Genomic DNA, 21,516 nt, shown 5'->3' on the forward strand with positions numbered 1-21,516 from the left:
CGGCAGGCCACTCCTGGGAAGGTTCACCACTGTTCCATGTTTTTGCCATTTGTGGATAATGGCTCTCACTGTGGTTTGTTGGAGTCCCAAAGCTTTAGAAATGGCTTTATAACCTTTTATAGACTGATCAATCTCAATTACTATGTTTCTCATTTGTTCCTGAATTTCTTTGGATCGCAGCATGATGTCTAGCTTTTGAGGATCTTTTGGTCTACTTCACTTTGTCAGGCAGGTCCTATTTAAGTGATTTATTGATTGAGAACAGGTATGGCAGTAATTAGGCCTGGCCTAGAGAAACTGAACTCAGCTTTCCAAAGATGTGATAAACCACAGTTGATTTATGTTTTAACAGGGGGGGCAATCACTTTTTCACACAGGGCCATGTAGGTTTGGATTTTTTTTCCCTTAATAATTAAAACCTTCATTTAAAAACTCCATTTTCTGTTTGCTTGTGTTATCTTTGTCCAATATTTCAATTTGTTTGATGATCTGAAACATGTCATGTGAAAAACATGCAAAAAAATAAGAAATCAGGAAGGGGGCAAACACTTTTTCACACCACTGTATATTAATTAAGATTTGAAACACACACTTATTTACTTTCAGTTAAATTCTAAAAGTATGACTTTTAGTCTCATACGAAAATGTCCTCTAGGTTTACAAAAAAGTATGACTTCTTACATTAGGTGCCAAACATATGTAACACTCCCACTGACTTTTCTACATTGATATCTTCACAGGAATAGATTGTGATGTAACCCATAACTAATCATGATTATACAGTATTTTGTAACAGTAGAAATACAAAAGCAATTTTGTAAATAGAAACATTTGTATTGTTAATTACAATTAGAAATAAAAAAATTCTTAATCAATGCACTTGTAAACGTCTTCTGTAAAAGTGAGTCATACTCATTAATTCTTCAGAACTATAGCTTCCATGTTCTTTAATTTTCTTACTTACCAATATTTTAAAACAGATTTTTAGAAAACACTTAATAGTATTTCATTAAAATGTTTTTAGGTGCAATGCATTTTAGTATATTAATTACTGCAAACACTTCTGCAGAACAGAGAATAGCAAATAGTCTGTATTGCTTATCAAATACAATGATGTGGTAAATTAGATGTGTACTGTAATTGTCAATAATGTAAGATGAACCACTAGAGGCTACTTACTGGAAACCCACTTTTCAATTATTATTAAACCTTACAGATTGCTGAATGACAAAACCCTTTTGCTGAAGGCAATCTTTTCCAGCAGCATAATGAATCACGATATCATCATGATAGTTCACTTCAGCATAAAACTCTTTGGAAGATACAGATTTTTGCAGTGTTGCATAATACGGAAGACTCACTGTCATCACTGAAGATGATGGTCAAATGGACATTTCTCTGCTCACACAGAACAAAGCTTCTCCTGACTCCCTTGTTAAAGGCTTGCTTATCCCATAGTATTGTACATTTCAGAGCCTGTATATATGATTCATTCAACCAGACCAAAAGAAAATTAAATTGTTGTTAATGCACTATTTAGTTTAACATCAAAATTGTATAGCAAATATATTCTAACTTTTGACAAATTAAGAAGAGAACATTTTTTTCCAATCATCTGGATTCTACATTATTCTAATATATATAACTACATATAGTCCAACTTTGATTCAAATTCTGCATCTAGAACTTTTGGAAATCTCAACTAATAAAAGCACTTACTCAAGAGTGTAGACAGTGTCTTAAACTATATACCAGACACGAAGAATGAGTTTGGAATTTCCAAGTGCACAACTGGCAAAGCATCATAAGAGTTGTGTGGGGCTAAGTTGAAAAGGGCACTCTGAAGTTTCCATGCCACGGCAAATCAAAGATACCACTAAGTATCTATAGGTTTGCAATATTATTTGAGAGGCTCAGATAATATTAGTGAGAGGTACACCACCTCTTCAGGCAAAACTAACTTTCTTCTTATAATGGTGTGACAATGTGAAAACGGTGTTTACATTTTGATAGAAGTACGCATGGTCTACCTTCACCATTCCTGTGCCAGTACTGTGTGAGCAACCTAGTGCAAAGATGAGTGGATTAACCCTTGATGATCCTAGAATTTGAGTAAGAAAAAAACAACTTTGAAATAAAAATCTTCAGATAACACACAAAAAAAAGAAAATGCAGCAACATTATACAATCTCTATATGGAACTGAAAGTAGTTTACTATTCTGGGGAGGGAAAATAATCTACTGAAGAACAAAACATACCAGGTATAAAAGCTCTGTCTTAGGTATTACATTGCCATGCCTTTTAGTGATAAAGTAGAATACAAGTGAACATGATGTTCTTCATTTACAGTACGTCCCTGCTCACAACAATGTCTTCACATACCCCATCCCTACTACTCAACCTTTAATCAATGTATTTTAGATTTGACAGGTCCATCTATTTTTCAAATGTGAAATGCAGAACTGAAAATTCCATGTCATCCCTTCAGTGATGAAACAAGACATCATACTTTAATACATCAGTATCTCAATTCTCCACCTCCAGAATAAAGCACTAAAAAACAACTAAACCTGGAAGGATTTGTCTACAGTTGCACAGAAATGTATGTCCTAAAAAGAATCAACCACATATCGTGAGTCCCACAGAAACAGACTGCAACTCTTCGGGAATGGAAAATGTGAAGCCAACAGAGCTTGGCTGACTAAAAATGTAAACACCCCCTTCTAAGCATCCTGAAATACTGCATAGGTTGCAGTTTCTGTTCAAAGAGGCAGACACTGAAAGACACAATGTAATTCCTGGACGTACTTTAAGCTTTTTGTAATGCAATGTTAGTACTGTAATAGGGTTCTGTACAGATTAATTCCATGCCTATTTAGCATGCAACAAAATCATATAATCACATGCCAAGTGAACAATATAATGTTAGAATCTAACAAACCTGAATGCTGCACATAAAAAGGTACATTTCTCAAATTAAATGACTTTTCTCTTCTGGCAAAAAGGTCGATATCCCTTAAGTCCTGCTATGATTATTATTTTGCCATCACAATTACGATTTTTTTTTACCAAATAAAAAAATATAGGTCTCTCCTAGAGAAAATTGTTGTAAGAAAACCAACACAGACATTAAAGCCTTCCTTTTCAAAATAAAAAAAAAACTCTGGCCAGCTTAAAAAACAAACTCTTCAAATGCTGTATCTAAGTTTGTGTTATTTCATGTAACAAAAAAACATTTTGAAACACTGCTGGTACAGTTAATTTTTGGAGGTCCCCTTTAACAAACTTAAAAAGGGAACATTAAGCACAAAATTATTTCCCATACAAAATTATGGAAATCAGGGTTAATGGGGACTGCAAGGATATTAAATGTGACTAATATCTCACTGTATTTCAACAGTAATAAGGACCAGGACCTGACAAAGTAAGTCTGCAATCCTACAAATTCATTTTTTGTGTATAAATAGAACATTCACATTTTCTTTGTGTGTACAAAATGACTACTGTAATAACCATTTTGCTGAGCACTTAGATGCAATTTAAGATTGTTGGAAATGTTTTATAAATTGTTGCTCATTTTCAAATTCCAAATGAATAATAAAAAGAGCTTGTGAAGTTTTTTTTTGTGTGTGTGAGAGAGAGAGCTTGCATTTAAGAGTGCAAGTGATGAACAACATTTTTAAACATTAAAGTTAAAAATAATTTTACCATGTAGTGTATTACATACATACAGTCCACACGAAGATGAAACGACAAAGTCGGGGCATAGAAAACATAAAAAATATATAAACATTAATAAAATAATCCAGACTAAATTTTTAGGGAATACATTTACATTCTTTTTACGTAAAATTGGATAATTTTTACATTCACAATCACAAAAAGCCAATGGCATAAAAATGGGGAGACAAAAATGACCTTAGGCAGGGACCTCTTATATTGTATTTTTTAGCTTCCATCGCATGAATCCTTTTATATGTCAGAACTTCAGCGACACTTACTATATATTAACCTGTATGCTCCTATGCCTTGCAAAAGTAGTGCCTATTTCTTTGTTTTTCCCATGCAGCCTATCTTTTGGCCAATCTTGCTGATGCTCCAATAGCGCAGGGAACAGTGGTAGGTGCATCTACCATATGTTTGAGTGGCTGTGCCTGACAACGCACACAGCAGGTCACAGCTTCCCGCACATGTTATTTTTGGGTGATAGTGTGCTGGAGAAAATCCCTGCACAATGGGAACTTCACAGCAGTTGTTCACTAGTTGACTTCTGATAAGCGAGCACAATAAATTAACACAAATATTTCATGAACAAGAAGAACACTTAAAAAAATCAGTCAACTATAATAGCATGCTCTTAATTTTCCAATTTACAAAAGTAAGGTTAAGTGTGAACTGTAACTACAATACTCCAAAAAACATCATGGTTTTCATTTGGTTAGCTCTAAAACAAAAACAGTCTAGCATTCTGTATATCAGATTGAGTCAAAATAACAGTTCCCTCTTACACCAGTGGCAGAACACATAGGTTTGCCAGCAGCTGATAAAAACACAGGGTGCTTTATATAAGTTACTGTTCTATCTCCTAATTAATTTTCTACGAAAAGAAAAAATGCACTTCTAAGAAAAAGTGTTTCTTTTATTCCAAAATCAAGATTTAGAAAATGAGGATCACAATGACAAAAATGAAGGCATATGATATTTTGCTACTTTTTCCCCAACAACAGAGTATTGTTGCTCTTTGATGTGACTGTCACTGAAACAGCACTTCTATTTATCAATAACATTTACAATGCTTTAGGTACAACATTTCTTGCTTGTGAGTCTCACTGCAACTGAAAAAAACAAGCTTTTTGAGTATGGGTAAAGACTTAGATACCCTTAAATCAGGCTTGGTTGCATTAATTTGCAAAAATTGTTCTTATGGAAAAAAGCATGAATTGATTACATTTTAGTGGTACAGAAACTGTAACAGTATAATAAGTACTGTAACCATATGCAAAAAAGATGTTTGAGAAGAAGACATTAAAATGTAAAAAGATAACACTTCAAAAGTTTTCAGTACACATTTCTCAAAGTAACAAAATATTAAAACCATCAAGAGCCTGATCTGTTTTAAATAACATATAACATATCAAAAGCAACATTTTTACTATTAGACAAATACCAATCACAACATATGTAGAAATAAAAATTGTGTGATTTTAGATTTAAATATATCTTTAACTTCAAGCTCAAGCAGATTTGCTTAGACAAAAGTTCAAATATTGTGTGCTTACATAGAAAACAACTGCTAAACCCAGAATTGTGAAGCACACAGAACCTAGATTACAACTTTACATGATCCGAGATACCCTTGAATCGGGCCTGGTTGCATTAATTTGCTAACTGCAAACACTTTCATATTTTAAATTTTAATTACAACATGCAATAATTTGAATAAAAAAATATTATTTTTGGATTTGTATGATACACTTAAAATTCTAAGAGTACCATGAACCACAATGATAATATTAAAAAGGGTCACCTGAGGAAGACTCCACAGCCCAGACTTTGTGTTTTCTTTCTTTTCTTTTCAGCATGGAATAAACCTATTACTTGTTCCTTTGCACAATGATAATATACCAGCAATCTACACATTATTTCCTAAACCGTACTAAATGCATATGAAATATGAATTATTCTTTGTGAATTACGCAAAATGAGGATGTAGTACACTGATGTTGAAAAAACTCTAAATTCATAGACAACAAAATTAATATATAAAAAAAAACTGAATGCGTTACCGTCTTGTAGGCAAATCTCATCAGATCTCAGAAGCAAAGCTAATACTGGGCCTCATCAGTAATGGGATGGGAGACCTCAAGAGCAATCTAGGGTGCTGCTACAAGATGTGTTAGTGGACCAGTAGGAAGTATGCCCAGTGAGACAATAAACTGTCTACAAACGGTACTTAAAAAAAATGAAAGAATGTTTAGCCAGGACTACTGTAAATCCACTGTGGCCTTTAACAATCTGTCTTTCCTTAAACTGCCCCATAATACAACTGGTTAAGCAATTTCTCGCTACTCTGCCTTTGTTGTATAATGGGGCTGATTGTGCACAATGCCTGCCATGTATTGCCCAAATATGTGCTGCACTTCATTTGGTAAATAGTGCAAGTCCTATCCTTCTGTATAACTCTATTGTGAGAGTGATTATTTTGGTGTTTGCAGAATTTAAAAGAGTCTCCAAGATAGTCAATATTCAAATGATAATGAACTGGAAAAATAGTTCATTGCCATTAGATATCATTTGTACATTCTTTGTTACCCAAGTAAACTGGTCATGACCATGTCATGAATTTTTAAATGTTAAGCTCAAAGCAGTTCATCTGACAAGTCTAAAAGAAAAATGCAGAATAAAATATTCATTAAAACGAAATTCTTCATTTCAGACTGAAGGGGTTCTAACTTTCCCAGATAGCAAACAATTGATTTGAAGATTTCAGTAAAATTGCTTTAGCATGTAGTTAAACTTTTTGCCCTGCAGTCTTTTTCTGTGCATTTCATAACAGTGTGCCAGATTTAATAACCTCTTGAAAAAGCAGCTCATAGTCATTTGTGACATGATCATTGGAAACTAAAACTTTATGCCATGCTTGGAATGGCTGGCAAAACTTCTTTAATGTACGTTCATGGAAACACTGAAATAAGTCAACTCAAATTATACTGATGTATGTGCATCCATCTCTGTGAAGTTTCTTTTTTTTTTTCTGGTTTTATTATAGAAAAGGTCTTTGTGGCAGGAACTAGTTCAGGAAGCAGCAGAAAAAAGGCAGGGAACATTGAATGCAGCACACCTGGAGCTTCTTAATGCATTTGAGTGGACCCCTGGTGAGCTGGTGGTTCCTGCATCAACCATGTTCCCTCACATTTTCCTCTTGCTGCATGAACCAGTGCCTGCACAACTAAAGGCTTTGTATACCATCTACCCATTTTCACTTCTAATTCAGGGTCATGAGGGTACCAGGGCCTAACCCAGCAAGCAACGGGCGCAAAGCAGGATACACCCTGGACGTGACACCAGTCTGTCACAGGGGAGACATCCAGAACACAGGAAGAACCTTCAAACACCAGGCAAATAGCAGCGCAGGTCTGGAATTGAACCCAGGGCACCAGCATTTTGAGGCAGCAATGCTAAACACCGAGACCGTGTGCTGCCCAGCTTCATATAATAAATCAATATTCAATACATTTGCTTTTCAAAATTTACAAATGATTTAACATGATTATATCGTTTACCAAAAATGTATTCTGAAAGGCAATTTTAATGAGTTATAAATGCATTCAACACTTTGACATTATGGAAACTTCCTGAAAAGACTGAACTACGCCATCTAACATGGCAGACCATTCAGAGGACAAGAAAACAAATAAACTCTTCATTAAACTCCATCTAGTCATAAGTAGATTAATCGGAGTGCTGCTAATGTTGTTCATTGTTTATTGAAAATGTATGTTTTCTATTTGGCTGCATAACTAAATTGGTTGCATATGTAATAGAGGTCACAATGTCACTTCCCTTTAGGAAGAACAAGTGTTCATAACTTGTGCACATTTACAAATCACTCAATGTTACTTTACTTTACAATTTTTTAGAAAACAGTCATATTATATTAAATGATCTGGGATTCTGATAAGTAAGAAAAGGTATTATATTAATAGGTTTACATTCACACTTTAAGTATCCTTACTTTTTTCTGCCTGCCTGAGAGTTGTAATGTTGCCATTTGTTTCATTCCAAGACCATGTCATGGTGAAAAGGCAGTTCATATACAGGTCACAAACCATTCTGCTTGAGATGTACTGTAAATCAAATGTTTGCTGTTAATCTGATATTACAGTGAGATGTAATGTCTCTAAAATTAATATAATTACACTACCCTAAAATTGTTAAAATATATAACCAATACACTATAATACGTTTTATATTACAATAAGATTCTGTGATTGTGTTAATTCAAAGTTATATTAAGGGTATCAAAATACAAACTAACTATATTGTACTACCAAAATCTAATTTAATTCCTTTTATTAGGCAGCTAAGCTGTCCACAGCGACAAACCTTATTTTAAACAATTGATTAGACCAACTAGATTAATACTTAATACCCTTTTCAGATTACAAAATTACACCCATAATAATTTGCCTTACATAAGAATCAATACCAAAAAAAAACTACTCCAACCAAATTTATTTCAAGCAGTCAGTGCCCGATATAAAGCTTTACCAAGTAAACTGAAAAGACACCAAGGAACGTGACCTTAAAGTATTTAGAAGACAAGCAAACTGGACTAACACAGATCTCTATTTTAATTAAAGTATTTCAGTTCAAAGAAGAAATAAATCTTCCCCATTTGTTCACATAGTGAACATTGTGCACATTGGTGCACGAAATTTACATTTTTTATATCCCCTTTCTGTTTCTTAGGTCCAGCTATTTCAGTACTGCTTTCAATACAGCTGGAACAGGTGAATAACAAATCAATAATGTCTCTCCCTTCTTCAATTTCTATTCAAAATAAAAGCAAGGCACACTTTGTATTTTGTCCTTAATTACATTGGAAATAAATGAATACATAAGCAAAACCAAATGATTTAAGACACGAAAACGTAAGATAATCCTACAAAATTTCCAGTATTATTGGAGCTTGATTAAGAAAACTTAATTAGTCAATTTCGGTCACCATATTACAAAAAGCTAACATGAGGGTTAGAGTGATAAACCAGTAAAGGCGCTCACCTGAGTGCAGGATGAGCTCTGTGATCACGGGATTGAGCCATGTCACTATCTGACTGTGACTGTGAATTTACCAAGCAATTTCCCAAGAGTGGGAGTAATCAGCCAGGCTTCTCTCAGCAACACAGAAATTTCAGCAACCTCTCAAGCATTTTCAATGCTGTCAATAAGGGACGTGCATGTCCCTGATGGGCACTGAATCATAGGAAGAGGTCTAAGCTGTCCCGGTGATATGTTAAAAGACAGGTTGCCCAAAGGTGGGTGGACTAGAAGAGTTTACCTGTACTTTCTTATCCTCCCTTGTGTGTAGGTTTGTAACTGTGAGCCAAGACATGAAAAATAAAATTAACTACTCCAAATCAGAGGAGTACAAAAAAAATAACTGGTGATTCATATTTTTAAAAGACTTAATAATAAAATGTTCCAGGAAAAAGTTTTCATTTGTAGGAATTTTGGAGAAAAAAAACTGGCCAACTTTTTTTTGTATTGAGGCTGACACTCAGTGATCCTAAAGAAGGAACTGTGTAAGATTTTGGCATCAATAAGGTTCCAGCAATCGGCTTGTTTCTTTCTACTTACAAAATATTTATTTAGAATTCTTTAGCAGAATATCTAAAGGGCATTTCCACCACATTAAGGAAGAAAAATCTAAATGCACTTCCTTCTCTATTCCAGTTTTAATGATCTCCTTGTGTGAAAGAACAAGTTGCAGTATCATGTCTAACTCTCTTTGTCCTTTTTATTGACAGTATGCCTAGCTTTATGCTGTATATGGATAATCTTTGCTTCTGTTGCTGTCATGGAAATGCTGTTGTTTGCAAGCAAAGAAAAACGATTAGACGCAAAGCATAAATATACCATGAGTGACTTCAACAATAATTTAAAAAAACATTACATTTTTATCAGTCTTCATTCTTCAAATATTATTTGAACACTGTGAAAGATGGCTCCCAAAAATATGAATGTAAGACCGAAATGATTGTCACATGCTGTGAACCTAGTCTACACAGTAATACAGTCAGAAAAATTCTAGTTTCAAAGACCAAAAGGCACACAGTGATTTGACATCATTATGTGAATAATAATTTGTATGCTAGGTATGCTTTGGCATTTACAGTAACAAAATTAATCTCACATACTTCAGCAGGTGTAAATTCAACTTCACTCTAGGAAAATAGATGCAATAAAGCCTTCATACAGTTTCAATAATGCACATATTCTAAACATCAAATGTGAATACCACAGAAAATAAAAAGATTTTGGAAAACTACTGGAAATAGAAAAAAGAATAAGAACAGGACTTTATCTGAGTAATATGGCAAAGATGGTGTGGATTACCAAGAGTATCACACATACTGTAAAAGTATACAAATTTTAGCTTAAAGCCTAATATGGAAATACAATTGCAGTTTTTACTAAAATAAACGTTTCCATTCTTACAAAGATAATTGCTGTTTTACTGCACATTTCAGATGTCAATACATACTTTCAGATATTAATAAGGTACTAAAATCTAACTGTAGCATAAGTAAAAAGACTAGACATAATGACGCCACATCACATAAAGAAATGTTAAAAGCACCAGTAAAAACAATGAAATACACTCATTCATCAAATATTCCAAGAGCTTGTTGAGTCCTGAGTTGCCATTTCACATAATGGACAAAGATAATGCAACAGCTACATAAAACTCACATATCAGCACCATATTCCATACCTACTGTTATCCCTATGCCCAGCAAGCATTTTAAAATGGCTCCACTGCTGTAGGACACTCCAAACACACAACAGTAGAGAGGCCTGGATTCTTTAAGTCTGCTCCAATCTGTGATTAAACAAGCTTTCTCTGAGGAGAGCTGGCGAAAAACCTCAGCATTTTGCTTCGTGCACCAAGGAAACTATTGTGCCAATGTTCACAGGAACTGGCACAGCTGATGCATCCATCAACAATTAGGAGAGGGGCGGGGGAAGGGGTGGCACTCAGTCACACCAGGATTGGAAGGTACCATCTGCGTCTTAATAAGAGTGAGAAAGGGGGGAACTGAAGCAGTCTCTTCATGAAATTATACAATGTATATACTGCATATCAGCTGCAAGGATTATGCACAAAACCGGGGTCTGCAAAAGTCTTTGAATTTTAATTTACATACTCTATAATATTGTAGCAAAGTGCATAATCATGAGTTATTTTTAGGTTACATACAGTATCTGATAAAGGGCATAATAATCAGTTTTAACTGGAGACAAAAATGTAATAATTTATGTTTCACAGATTTAAAACCCATGTTGGGCAAGCGTTGAGTGAAAAAATCCTACTTCTGCACTTTCAAACTGTATACAGTTAATAAAGCAAGTTATACTTGCTTAATTATGACATTACATTGCTCTTCTGATTCCAACAGTGCAATCTTTTGCAACGATGTCCCTAAAGAGTATGAGAGGAAATTGCTCAGGTAATTATATTGTACTAGCATTACAACATAAGCAAAACTCTGCTTTTCACTTTAATGGGAGAAAGAGAAGTCTTTTCAGAAGCTTTATTTTTTTAAGAAAATAAGACAGGTTAGAAACAAGTAAAGGCCATTTGGCCCATGTAACTCTTTTAGATGGATTACAAACCTGAAAAATCTAAGTGAAAAAAAGTAAAGTGAAACTGATATTCAACAGGCACCTCATTACATACCAATAATTTAATAACACAAGTTAGAAACTATCCTACTTTAGAAAGCTCTAAGATTTATACCTTATTTTGTAACTAAGCAAACCTGTTATTTTCAAATGAAGTATTTTCTGATTTCTATTTTATGTACTAAGATTATTTTATGTACAATAATCAGAACAACCTCAAATTTAGTGAATTCATCTTAAGGAATCCCACAATCTTGGTTCTGAAAATTCCTTATGAAATTATTTTGTTAATTTCAGTGATCTGAGAAGAGATTCATTTGGGCCTTTTTGAGACCCCAATTTTTAATCTTATCCTCCCTTTTTAAAAAAAAACCAACAAGACAACGTCATATTTATCATTACTTTCTTTTTTGTAGTATGTTTCATCTCAAAGGAACTAAAACTGCTTTACTTGATAAAGACAAACAAAAAACAGTACAAAATAAACAGCGCAGATAATGAGCTCTGTTTTATGCTCCCAACATTAACTTTTATTCTAATACCATTATTTAAATGTTATGTAATACTATTTTGTTTCTCAAATAAGTTATATATCTCTTACATAAATTATATTTACTAGATAATTGCAAATCTACTTCACAGATCATGAAGGATCTCTTGACAACAAGACTAGAGGCAGGCTTTAGTGATTCCTTTACAATAAAAGAGCATTTCATTGTAAGTTCAAGAGAACTTCCACTGGTTAAAAAGTGGTTCATTTGATTGGGGCTTTGAATAATGGAACATTTCACAGGATCAGAGGTTAGGATATTACAGCAGTCAGGTAATATTCCGATAAATATAACTTTAGAGAGTTTAGATCGCAGATGAGTAGATATTTTAATCTTGTGATTTAACATCAGCAGCCAGTCTGCAGTCCTAATTTGAGATAGTCTGAAGGGTTTAAGAGGATTAATGGAAAAAGTCATGGAAGTATTTTGTTATGGAGCTGAGTTAGGTGATGAATGATACATCCAGAGTGAATTGAGCATTTTGTCTCTATAATGTATTCATGGATTTAATTTGAATTATCCATAGACTGTAGCGTTGTTGAGTACTGCCGATTATATTTGGAAACTGGGCACCAGTTTAGCCATGTAAGACATTTTAGTAGGACAACAAGGAGACAAGGGACATATACTTTCTAAATCAAGGGAAAGTCTGGCCATTAAGTGAGGCGTGAGCCTAGTTCAGTACATTGTGGTGTTCCTGGGAATGTGATGAATAGTATTTAAGAAGAGGAATAGAATTTGCCAGGAATTCAGCTGTTCCGGCTCCCCCAGTGGATTAAAGAAGACTCGAAGAGTTAATCCACAGAGGTTAAAGAGAAAGGGAAGATATTTTATTACCTAAAACCTCTGTGAATGGTTTTTTGTGGAATGGTTCTTGGGACCGAGCTGGTTTGCCGAAAGGAGGCCATCTGTACATCAGTATTTGAAGTTAATCTAACTTAACGAGTGTCTACCTGAAATCTGAGACATGAGAGGTGTGAACACATCTGAACATATTTTACAACAGATTACCAGTACGTCGATACTACAATTAAAAGTATTTCAATAATATTATTATCATGTAAATTATTCAGAGTACAGTTAGTAATGTAGATGTGAGACATAGATAAGTTATAATTAGTTTTTAACTAATTGTTGTTTTTAACAGTTGTTTTGACAGACTATAGATCTGAACTGTGTATTTCAGAATATACAGATCAGAAAGAAGCTAAAAAAGAAAGATCAGCCTAGCTTACAACTTTTTATTGTACAGATCAGAAAGAAGCTAAAAAAGAAAGATCAGCCTAGCTTACAACTTTTTATTGTTTAGTTTTGCTCTGTATCATTAGCAAGACAGGAGGTAACCCTTATTTATGCACATTAAGTTTTCGGGTTTGTTTCAAGTGTGCATCTTAAAGTCCCACATACCCATCAGAATTTCAGCTGCCCACAAGCATAACTATTATTTCAAGAATTACTGTGGCTAAAGACAAGAAATAAAAACCTTTTTAGCTGCAGAATTCTTACCACATTGCTGGATAAGGCATTATTAAATGACAAAATTCAGAGATGACATGCGTACATATATTCATGTCTATTTCTTCCCTAGTTTTGTAGTGTAGTCCACTTACTATTTGAATGCCAAAAAGGAAGTAGATTTAGAAGTATTTATGCCATCCACTCCAGCCGGCACAAAGCAAACATCAAAAACTGCCTTTGCGCAATATACCAATTCTCAAACCCATCTAAACAGCTGAATCTTTGCAGCAGTTGGCAATGGACCTCCCATCCTGGTAAACCTGACAAATCCTGCACTGCAAAATAAGGACAATGATGGCAGGACCCATGACTTTTTGAGACACAAAGAGTCAGGTGCTGCTGAAATCACAACCTGTCTCAAAATGTACAACTTAAAAAAAATATAGAGGCGTTAGCTATATTTTCAAAGGTCTCATTTTTATGATACTGGAAAACGCAACACCTGAAGCCACAGAAGGATTTTAGAAAGGGCAATAATTAATTTACAGGACCAAAATGTAAGAATCTCTATTCCGTCTAAAGCAAAAATATTGGTGCCAATGTATTTTTCCTATTACATATATCCATGTAGTGCTTGTACAATATCAACTCAATATTCATAACTCCCTCCACACTGGTTCACTAAACAAGTAAATCCTATCTATATATGCATTTTAATAAATGTAAGACAAAATTGTTGAGTACTGCTGCACTATTGGGGTAAATTTCATCAATGACACCAGAAATCTGTTGTTTTTCTAACAACTTAAAAATGGCACTTTTTGTAAAGTGCTGTTGTCTCACTTTATATCGAGAATCTAGCCACTCAAAAGGTCTGTCTTTTCAAGAACTTGCAAAGGCATGCAGTCATTGAATGTCAATAAGCATATCACTCCTCTTGCTCTTCTTCATCTTCCTTTAAAATAAAGTGTTTAAATATGGCATTGGCATTACATTATTACAAACCCAAAACCTTAATTTGATTTAACTTACTCTCCATGCTTTGAATACAGACTCTGCCACTCAGTGACAATAGCAGTGCAAGAAACTGCTATTTTGAACTGAACTTTGAACTTAAAAGAGTTTTGTAGCACAGACTACAGGGCTCTCTGTCTGCATATACAACAATAACCCTCTTTGTTAACCAAAGACCAGTAGAACTGGGTCCTAGTAGCAGGTTCTGTATCTGTACACCAAGAGAAACACAAGATCCACTGTTTCTGTCTCTGTTTAGCGACTGTAGAGGATGACACTGCCAAAGCAAACGACCACCTTAACAATATGTCTCTCAGATGACATGTGCGTTTCATTTCAGTTCTGAGGTGAAGTTCTGCAGTGACAAAACAAGCTTATTGGCTACACTGCAGCTAATTCAAAAATTCTGGTTTACTAAAGAATCATAATTGATGATTCTTTATTTTCAAAAAAGCTGTTTTTTATTTAAGAAGTAAGTTAAGTTTGATAATTTAAGCCTGGCATTCTTGCATTTGTTGGTGATTTCACTGACAGTTGCTTTAATGTTTTCTTTTACAGCTCTGATAATTTTTCCATCATCAACTGCAGATGTTCGTCTTTGCTAATTGGTACCTAATTGGTAGTTTCTTTCTTCATCGGTATATCCCAAATTATTGATTTTGGTATGCCCAATTTCTGTGCTATTGTTCTGATTTTCTTTTCTTTCAGCTTCAGAACTGTATGCTTTGAAAGTATGAAAAATATAATGGCACATACGTCATATTAACTTAATATAGAAAAAAATATCTGTAATTATTGGGACAGTAAGGCCAAATTTGCTATTTTTGATGTATTATCAAGCAAATCTGATGTGAGATGAAAAGATGAATATGAACCAAAAGTACAGAATGACACCTCTTATTTCTGGGTATTTCAGTGCTTATATGTGGTACCATTGAAGAATAATAGCACTTTCTGTGTTCAATTCCCGCAATTCAGGTGTGCATAAATATTTGGACAATTAGCCACCAGATATTTCTTGTAGCCAGGTGATTCCTGCACTACCTGTCTACACATAAAGGAGCGGTGAATGTGTATTGATGGATTTAGCCTTTGCTCTTCCCTTTAGTGTCTGCTTTTAGAATCAGTAGGCCTAAACCAACATGAAGACTAGAAAACTGTCAATGAATAAAAGCAAACAATTTGGATGCTGAAAGAAAAGAATTCAATCATAGCACAGAACCTGAGCACAGAAAAATTGGAATATCATGAAAAAGAAAGAAACCACTAGTTGCAATCGGCAACAACCAGATCAACTGAGACAACTACAGCTGATGAAAATGTATGAAAGCTGTGAAGAAAAACTCTAAAACAGCTGGCTCTGAAACAACTTTCACAGTGCAGAGGTAAAGGTATCACAACCTACTGTTCACAGAAGACTTAAATAGTTAAATCATAAAGGCTATACCATAAGATGCAAACCTCTCATCACCTCAAAAAAAAAGAAAGGACAGATTGCAGTATGCTAAAGAGTACAGAGATGAAACAGAGAAGAGTTATGGAACAAAGTGTTATGGAGAGATGAGACAAAGATAAACCTCTACCAAAGTGATAGCAAGGTGATAATGAGGAGAAAGGAATGAACTGCAGACAATGGCTTGAGCATGCATGATCACCTCTGGAACTAGGTCACTCATCTTAATTGATGATGTTACTAATGACTATAGCATAAGATGCTTCTGTACACTTCTGAAGTCATTCTTGTCTGCCTGTGTACAAGAAAAACATCCAGGCTCGTTGGCTGGCACTTCATATGCAGCAAGACAATGATACGAAACACACTGCCAATGCAACCAAGGAGTTCATTAGGGGAAAAAAGTGCAACTGCTTAGACTGACCAAGTCAACCTCTTGCTTTAAATCCAATCATGCTGAAAAGGAAACTGAAGTTAGTAACCCCCAAAACAAACAGCAACTGAAAATGGCTGCAGCAAAAGCTTGGCAAAGCATCTCAAATGAACCAAGAGTTTGGTGATGTCAATGGGTCACAGGCTTGAAGTAGTAATTGCTTGCAAAGGATCTGCAACCAAACCCTAAGCTTTATACTATTTCAATTAACTTTAAGATAATTTGTCCCAATATTTATGCTTACCTAAAATGGGGGGAATGGTATTATTCAAAAATGTTAAAGGCACATATGCACAGAAATACCCAGAAATAAATGTGATATGCTATACATTAATAGTCGATACAATTATTCTGACATTCTATACATATTCATCTTTTCATCTCAAATCCATATTACTTAAATATACCATTTGGCTATACCATAATATACCATAGTCATTTTGACATCACTGTCTCAATACATTTGGATGGCAGTGTATATCACAAACTGTGCAAAGCTAAGAAAAGGAAGCACCAATCCCGTCTGGCTCCCTAGTGTAACAGTAGGAACTGCAACCTGTGCCTTAGGAAGTTATATACACTAATAAAAATGCCTAATGAAACTAAAATGACATTTTTGGCAAACAAGACAAATAAAGCCACTGAAGTAGTGTCAACAAGACGTGTCATCCCTGCCAATCCTTTAAATAAACACTTAGTACATAGCCTGTTCAATATATTTAACTATCCCAAATCTTGTGTTGCAAAGCATCTGTTATTTTTTTTAAAGATGTAAGCATGTGAAATTTACACATTCCTGTTTATAATGTTTCTGTCCACATCGTCCATCACTCAAGACTCAACATTAACGATACATCTGAAATGACTGCATTTTTTACCGATTTCATTGAACTTAAACTGGTAACATTTGCAGTAGTTTCCTTTACTCAAGTGACATTGTTTGGTATCATGTACACAACACACTACCATACACTGAATACAGCACAGCTCCACCAAAATTCTTTCAGTCCTTTATTTTACCAGATAAGTCAAATGAGAATCGATTTACAATGACAATCCGGTGATTCACCGGTACAACAATCTGAGTGAAGTATCTTACTTAAAGGGAGAACATCAGCATCTCATCCAGGATTTGAACCTATGACCCTCCAGAGCCCTAACCTCTACTTCCAAACCTCTTGAAGATTAGACAATATTTAGGAAATATCATTTTACTCTTTAATGCCGATATAATTTATTATCTAGAGTAGGCATTTAATATGAACACATATTATTTGATTAATCATTAAAAGACAACTATTTTCCACATTTCACTGAAACTGGGAAATTACACCCAAGGACTAAGCTGTGAATTAGAATTATACTAAATGCCAGCATTTGAGAGAGTCAGATCTTTATCTTCATCACTGAAGCATGAAGTAAAGTTACAACTTTGTACTCAATTTCTTCATTCAATGTCACTGCATTTGCTTATCTTTTGGTATTTCCACAGTTTGTGCAGACTACACATGGCTACATGGGGTGTGTAAAGGAGAGTTCTGAGTATTTTTCAAGCTGCGAAATTACACATATAAGATTAAATATCTTTGCCTATCCCCACACTCTGCAGGACCTTGGACAAACCAGGTCATAAAAACATATTTCTCCAGTGATGAGAAACTGGAGATAAATTCCAATAATAAACTAAAATACATTTCTTCAGAAAATTTTGTATTTCTGGACTGAGATTACATTTTCAGAACTACATTTCCAGAGTCAGGTGCTGCTAATAAACTCCCAGAATTTAGACTTAAACCTCTAAGAGTAGCTGGGTCTTGCACAAATTGTAATGCTATTTTTAAAACATGTACAGTAGAACTATAGAGATCACACATGATTCCTTCCAATACATTTCTATAAGACTAGCAGGTGGTTTTTCAGGTAAACCCTATGTAAAGTCTATACACCTTAACAATCACATATAATATTCAATACATCATGTGCCGAATCTTAAAAAGGACCAGTGGAGCTTGCAGCAGGTCATGTTGACACTGCTGCAGCAATTTAAAGACCACTCAGAGAAATAATGCACACTACAAGAGGAGCCAAAGAGTCAAAAAGAAAACTTGGCAAGAGTCTGAGAAACACTTGTCAAATTTGTTCTCCCTTCTATTGCTATTAAATGAAATGTGAACACTACATGATTTTATCATACGCGCATGCTTTATCTGTACCATTTTTGTCTTCTGTGAGATGCAACTTATTTTTTGTCCATTAGAAAAGGAGATTCCAAATGAGATCAAACCTTGATCAGTTAAGTGACAAGAATGATTCCACAAGAAGCCACAGTATGACTTATTCAAGACTAGGTGTACTGTAAGAAAGGTGCACGGCTTCTTAATGTGCTTATAAACAACAACATCTGACTTTTTTTTAACTGCAAGGAGGTTGCACACTTCATTTTATCCTCTCAGATTTACAGCATAAGATTCAGTATCAAAGAGATATGTAAGAATGGCAACGGGACCACACATTTGCAGTAAAGAAGGACCTCAAATTGGAGAACTGAAAGGACAGTTTCCACACATCAGTGTCTCACTTGAAATAAAAAAAAGTAAATCATGAGGTTTTGAAAAAGGCAAAGACTCATTACACAAGCATTCTGTTTTACTGCTTCATTCCACAAAGTGCAACAAATTAAGAACTGAAGCAGTTCTTTAAATTTTAACTTCTGTATTAAAATGGTCACTGCCACTGTTCAGATTTTTTTTTCATTTTCATACAATTTGTTATAAGATAACATTTAATATATAAGATTAAATATTTTAATTTTAAAAGATGAAAAATTAAAACAGTAGTGTCTAATACTTTCAATATTTTAAGTTGACAAAGTGGGCCAGCACTATTTACCTAGACTACAATCTGAATTTGCCATTGTTTTCCTTCACCTGCTTTAAATGTGGCTACAATAGGCAAACAAGAATGGTAATCTGTTACTAAGACCTAAGAAGCACAATTACTGCTCTAGGCATTGTGACTACAATACCAGTATGTAATGAAGGCAACCAACGGACCATGAAAACCATCCACGTTTTTAAAGACTATTCGTTTTTGCTCGCTTTAGTATGTATATATAGCACAAATATTCCTCCACGTAAAAGTTTTCATTGCTGCAATGTTTAACCATGGAATTTAATTGACCACATTTTTAATACAGTCAATAAGGAGACCAAATAATTTTAATACAGTGGTTGACATGATTCACCGGCAGAGAATTTGTTGCAGTGTAATTAAAACTACTAAATAGTGCTAAAAACACACGTTATTTCTACAGCTTTACCTTGCTTACATTATCAAATCTTGCTTAAATTAAGGAATTCTTTAGTCAGAAATCAAACCTATACCGTTCACGGCTGTAGGTAACTCAACTATCGAATGAATTCACCATTTCACTAGATGATGTGCAAATTTGACAAGTTGGGCCATTTTTGTCTGTATTTCGTCCAATAATAAAAATGCATCACTTTCATACCAATCGAGCAGGGCAGAGTTCCGCAAAACCAGTGTGCTTATTTCTCTTCATCGTAATCCATGCAATCTCCAAACGCCATATTCGAATTCATAACACAAGGGATATACCAGTTTTATTTATTTTATATATGTACATATTTACCATGCACGTCATCAGTGAAAAGAAAGGCTCTTCTGAACTAAGTACAATAGCAGCGGCAACAATGCCTACAAGATTCAAATGCAAGTTACAGTAGCCCGAACATCGAGGAATATTTCTCTGCGTATTACGACAAACCAAAGGACATTTTACTTGATCTGTACAATAAAGAAATATATACATATCGACTTAGCCTAAGTACACAGTTTTGTCTGTACAGTCTTAGTGTAGTTATTGCACTATATTTCTTCACATTGTTCGTCCCACCCTTAACGTCAAGACCAACGCAGCTAGTCTTATTCCTGCAACAGCCGCTGCGGTTTAAAATCGTCAGATTGAAAGGTGGTTGCAATTTCCCTCGCCCTTAGATGTTTGTCGACCTTTAACGTAAACGGCCTGTACAGTAACCCTCGACCGAACACAAACCGGCAAATAATCATAAAGAAAAACTGGACAAAATGGCACTTCCTGGTCCAAAATAACGTTTCTATGTAACCTACTAAGAATAAAAACTCCAAGGTCTCAATTGCTTTTCCATTATGGTATTAATCACCAGATCACAAATGATTCAAACGCAGCAAATGCACTTTCTCCTTTTTTTTTTGGAATGGGAGAGGATGTTGGCATTATTTCAGTACCCCCTCTTCTGTGAAACAGCTACCAATATAGATATTACGACTGTCAACTCACCAGTTTATCGGTGTTTATGTCGACAAGGAACAGGGATAAGGAAAAGGATGGTGTATTTGTAGGCTATTAATGACGTCTTTCTAGTCCTCTTTTCATCCATATAAAATAAATAATGCCGTAATCCCGAAGTGCCTACTGTCCCTGCTCCGCCTGCTGGTGGCCATCTTTAATCCTCAACATCCCAACAACACAGCCAGCTCCAGCACTGCTCCTTCACTGCATTCTGGGTAACACAGCACAACCCTCTGTGTACCAGTGGCACTGGTTGTCGATGAGGGAATAGGCTCTTGAAATACACATAAGGAAAACACTGACATCTGCTGCCGGTTAAAAATGTGTCTATAATGTATAGGTTCTGCCCTTAACCTAAATTAAAACCTTATATCAGTATTACCATTCATCCAGGAAAATACATAATATATTGACTAACACAAAAATCTTTAACGACAGATACAGCATAAAATGTAATTTATGTCATATATGAATTATATTATTTCAAAAGAAATGCATGTTATTTAAACAGTATATGTATTTGAATAGTGTTAACAAAAAGGTACTTTTAAGAAGGGATAATGATACACATACTGTATAATTTCATTTTTGTCTGTTACTGAAAGTGACTTTTTGTTATTTGGGTGGTTTTAAGGAATTTCTTAAATCTACAGAGAATTTCTTTGCTTGTTTTGTTTTTTTTGTTTGTTTGTCACCTCCAAAACATGCCATATAAAATCATGATTAATTGATTGGTTGGTTTTATCTTGTGCTTTTATACAGTTAACACTTGGATCTAAACACTTTCAAGAAGAATGTTAAACTAAAATGTACACAGTTGCAAATGGATTTTTTTGCAAATTATTT

The 21,516-nt window shown here is 34.6% G+C and overlaps 1 protein-coding gene across 7 annotated transcripts in view; it reads right to left on the reverse strand.

The window, feature by feature from the left end:
* The window catches only part of wdfy3 (WD repeat and FYVE domain containing 3), a 166,052-nt gene extending 145,196 nt beyond the window's left edge, over positions 1 to 20,856 (reverse strand). For 6 of the 7 annotated variants that reach the window (XM_015364898.2, XM_015364884.2, XM_015364903.2 and 3 more), the window contains exon 1: positions 10,500 to 10,681. In XM_015364898.2, the coding sequence (XP_015220384.1) occupies positions 10,500 to 10,528 (29 nt within the window). In that variant the 5' untranslated portion in view covers positions 10,529 to 10,681. Of the gene's footprint in view, positions 1 to 10,499; positions 10,682 to 20,658 lie in introns of those variants that run through there. The other variant, XM_015364893.2, reaches the window with a different exon arrangement.
* Positions 20,857 to 21,516: the final 660 nt, after the last annotated feature.

Source organism: Lepisosteus oculatus, chromosome 3, assembly GCF_040954835.1.
Source record: "Lepisosteus oculatus isolate fLepOcu1 chromosome 3, fLepOcu1.hap2, whole genome shotgun sequence".
Classification (NCBI taxonomy): Eukaryota; Metazoa; Chordata; class Actinopteri; order Semionotiformes; family Lepisosteidae; genus Lepisosteus; species Lepisosteus oculatus.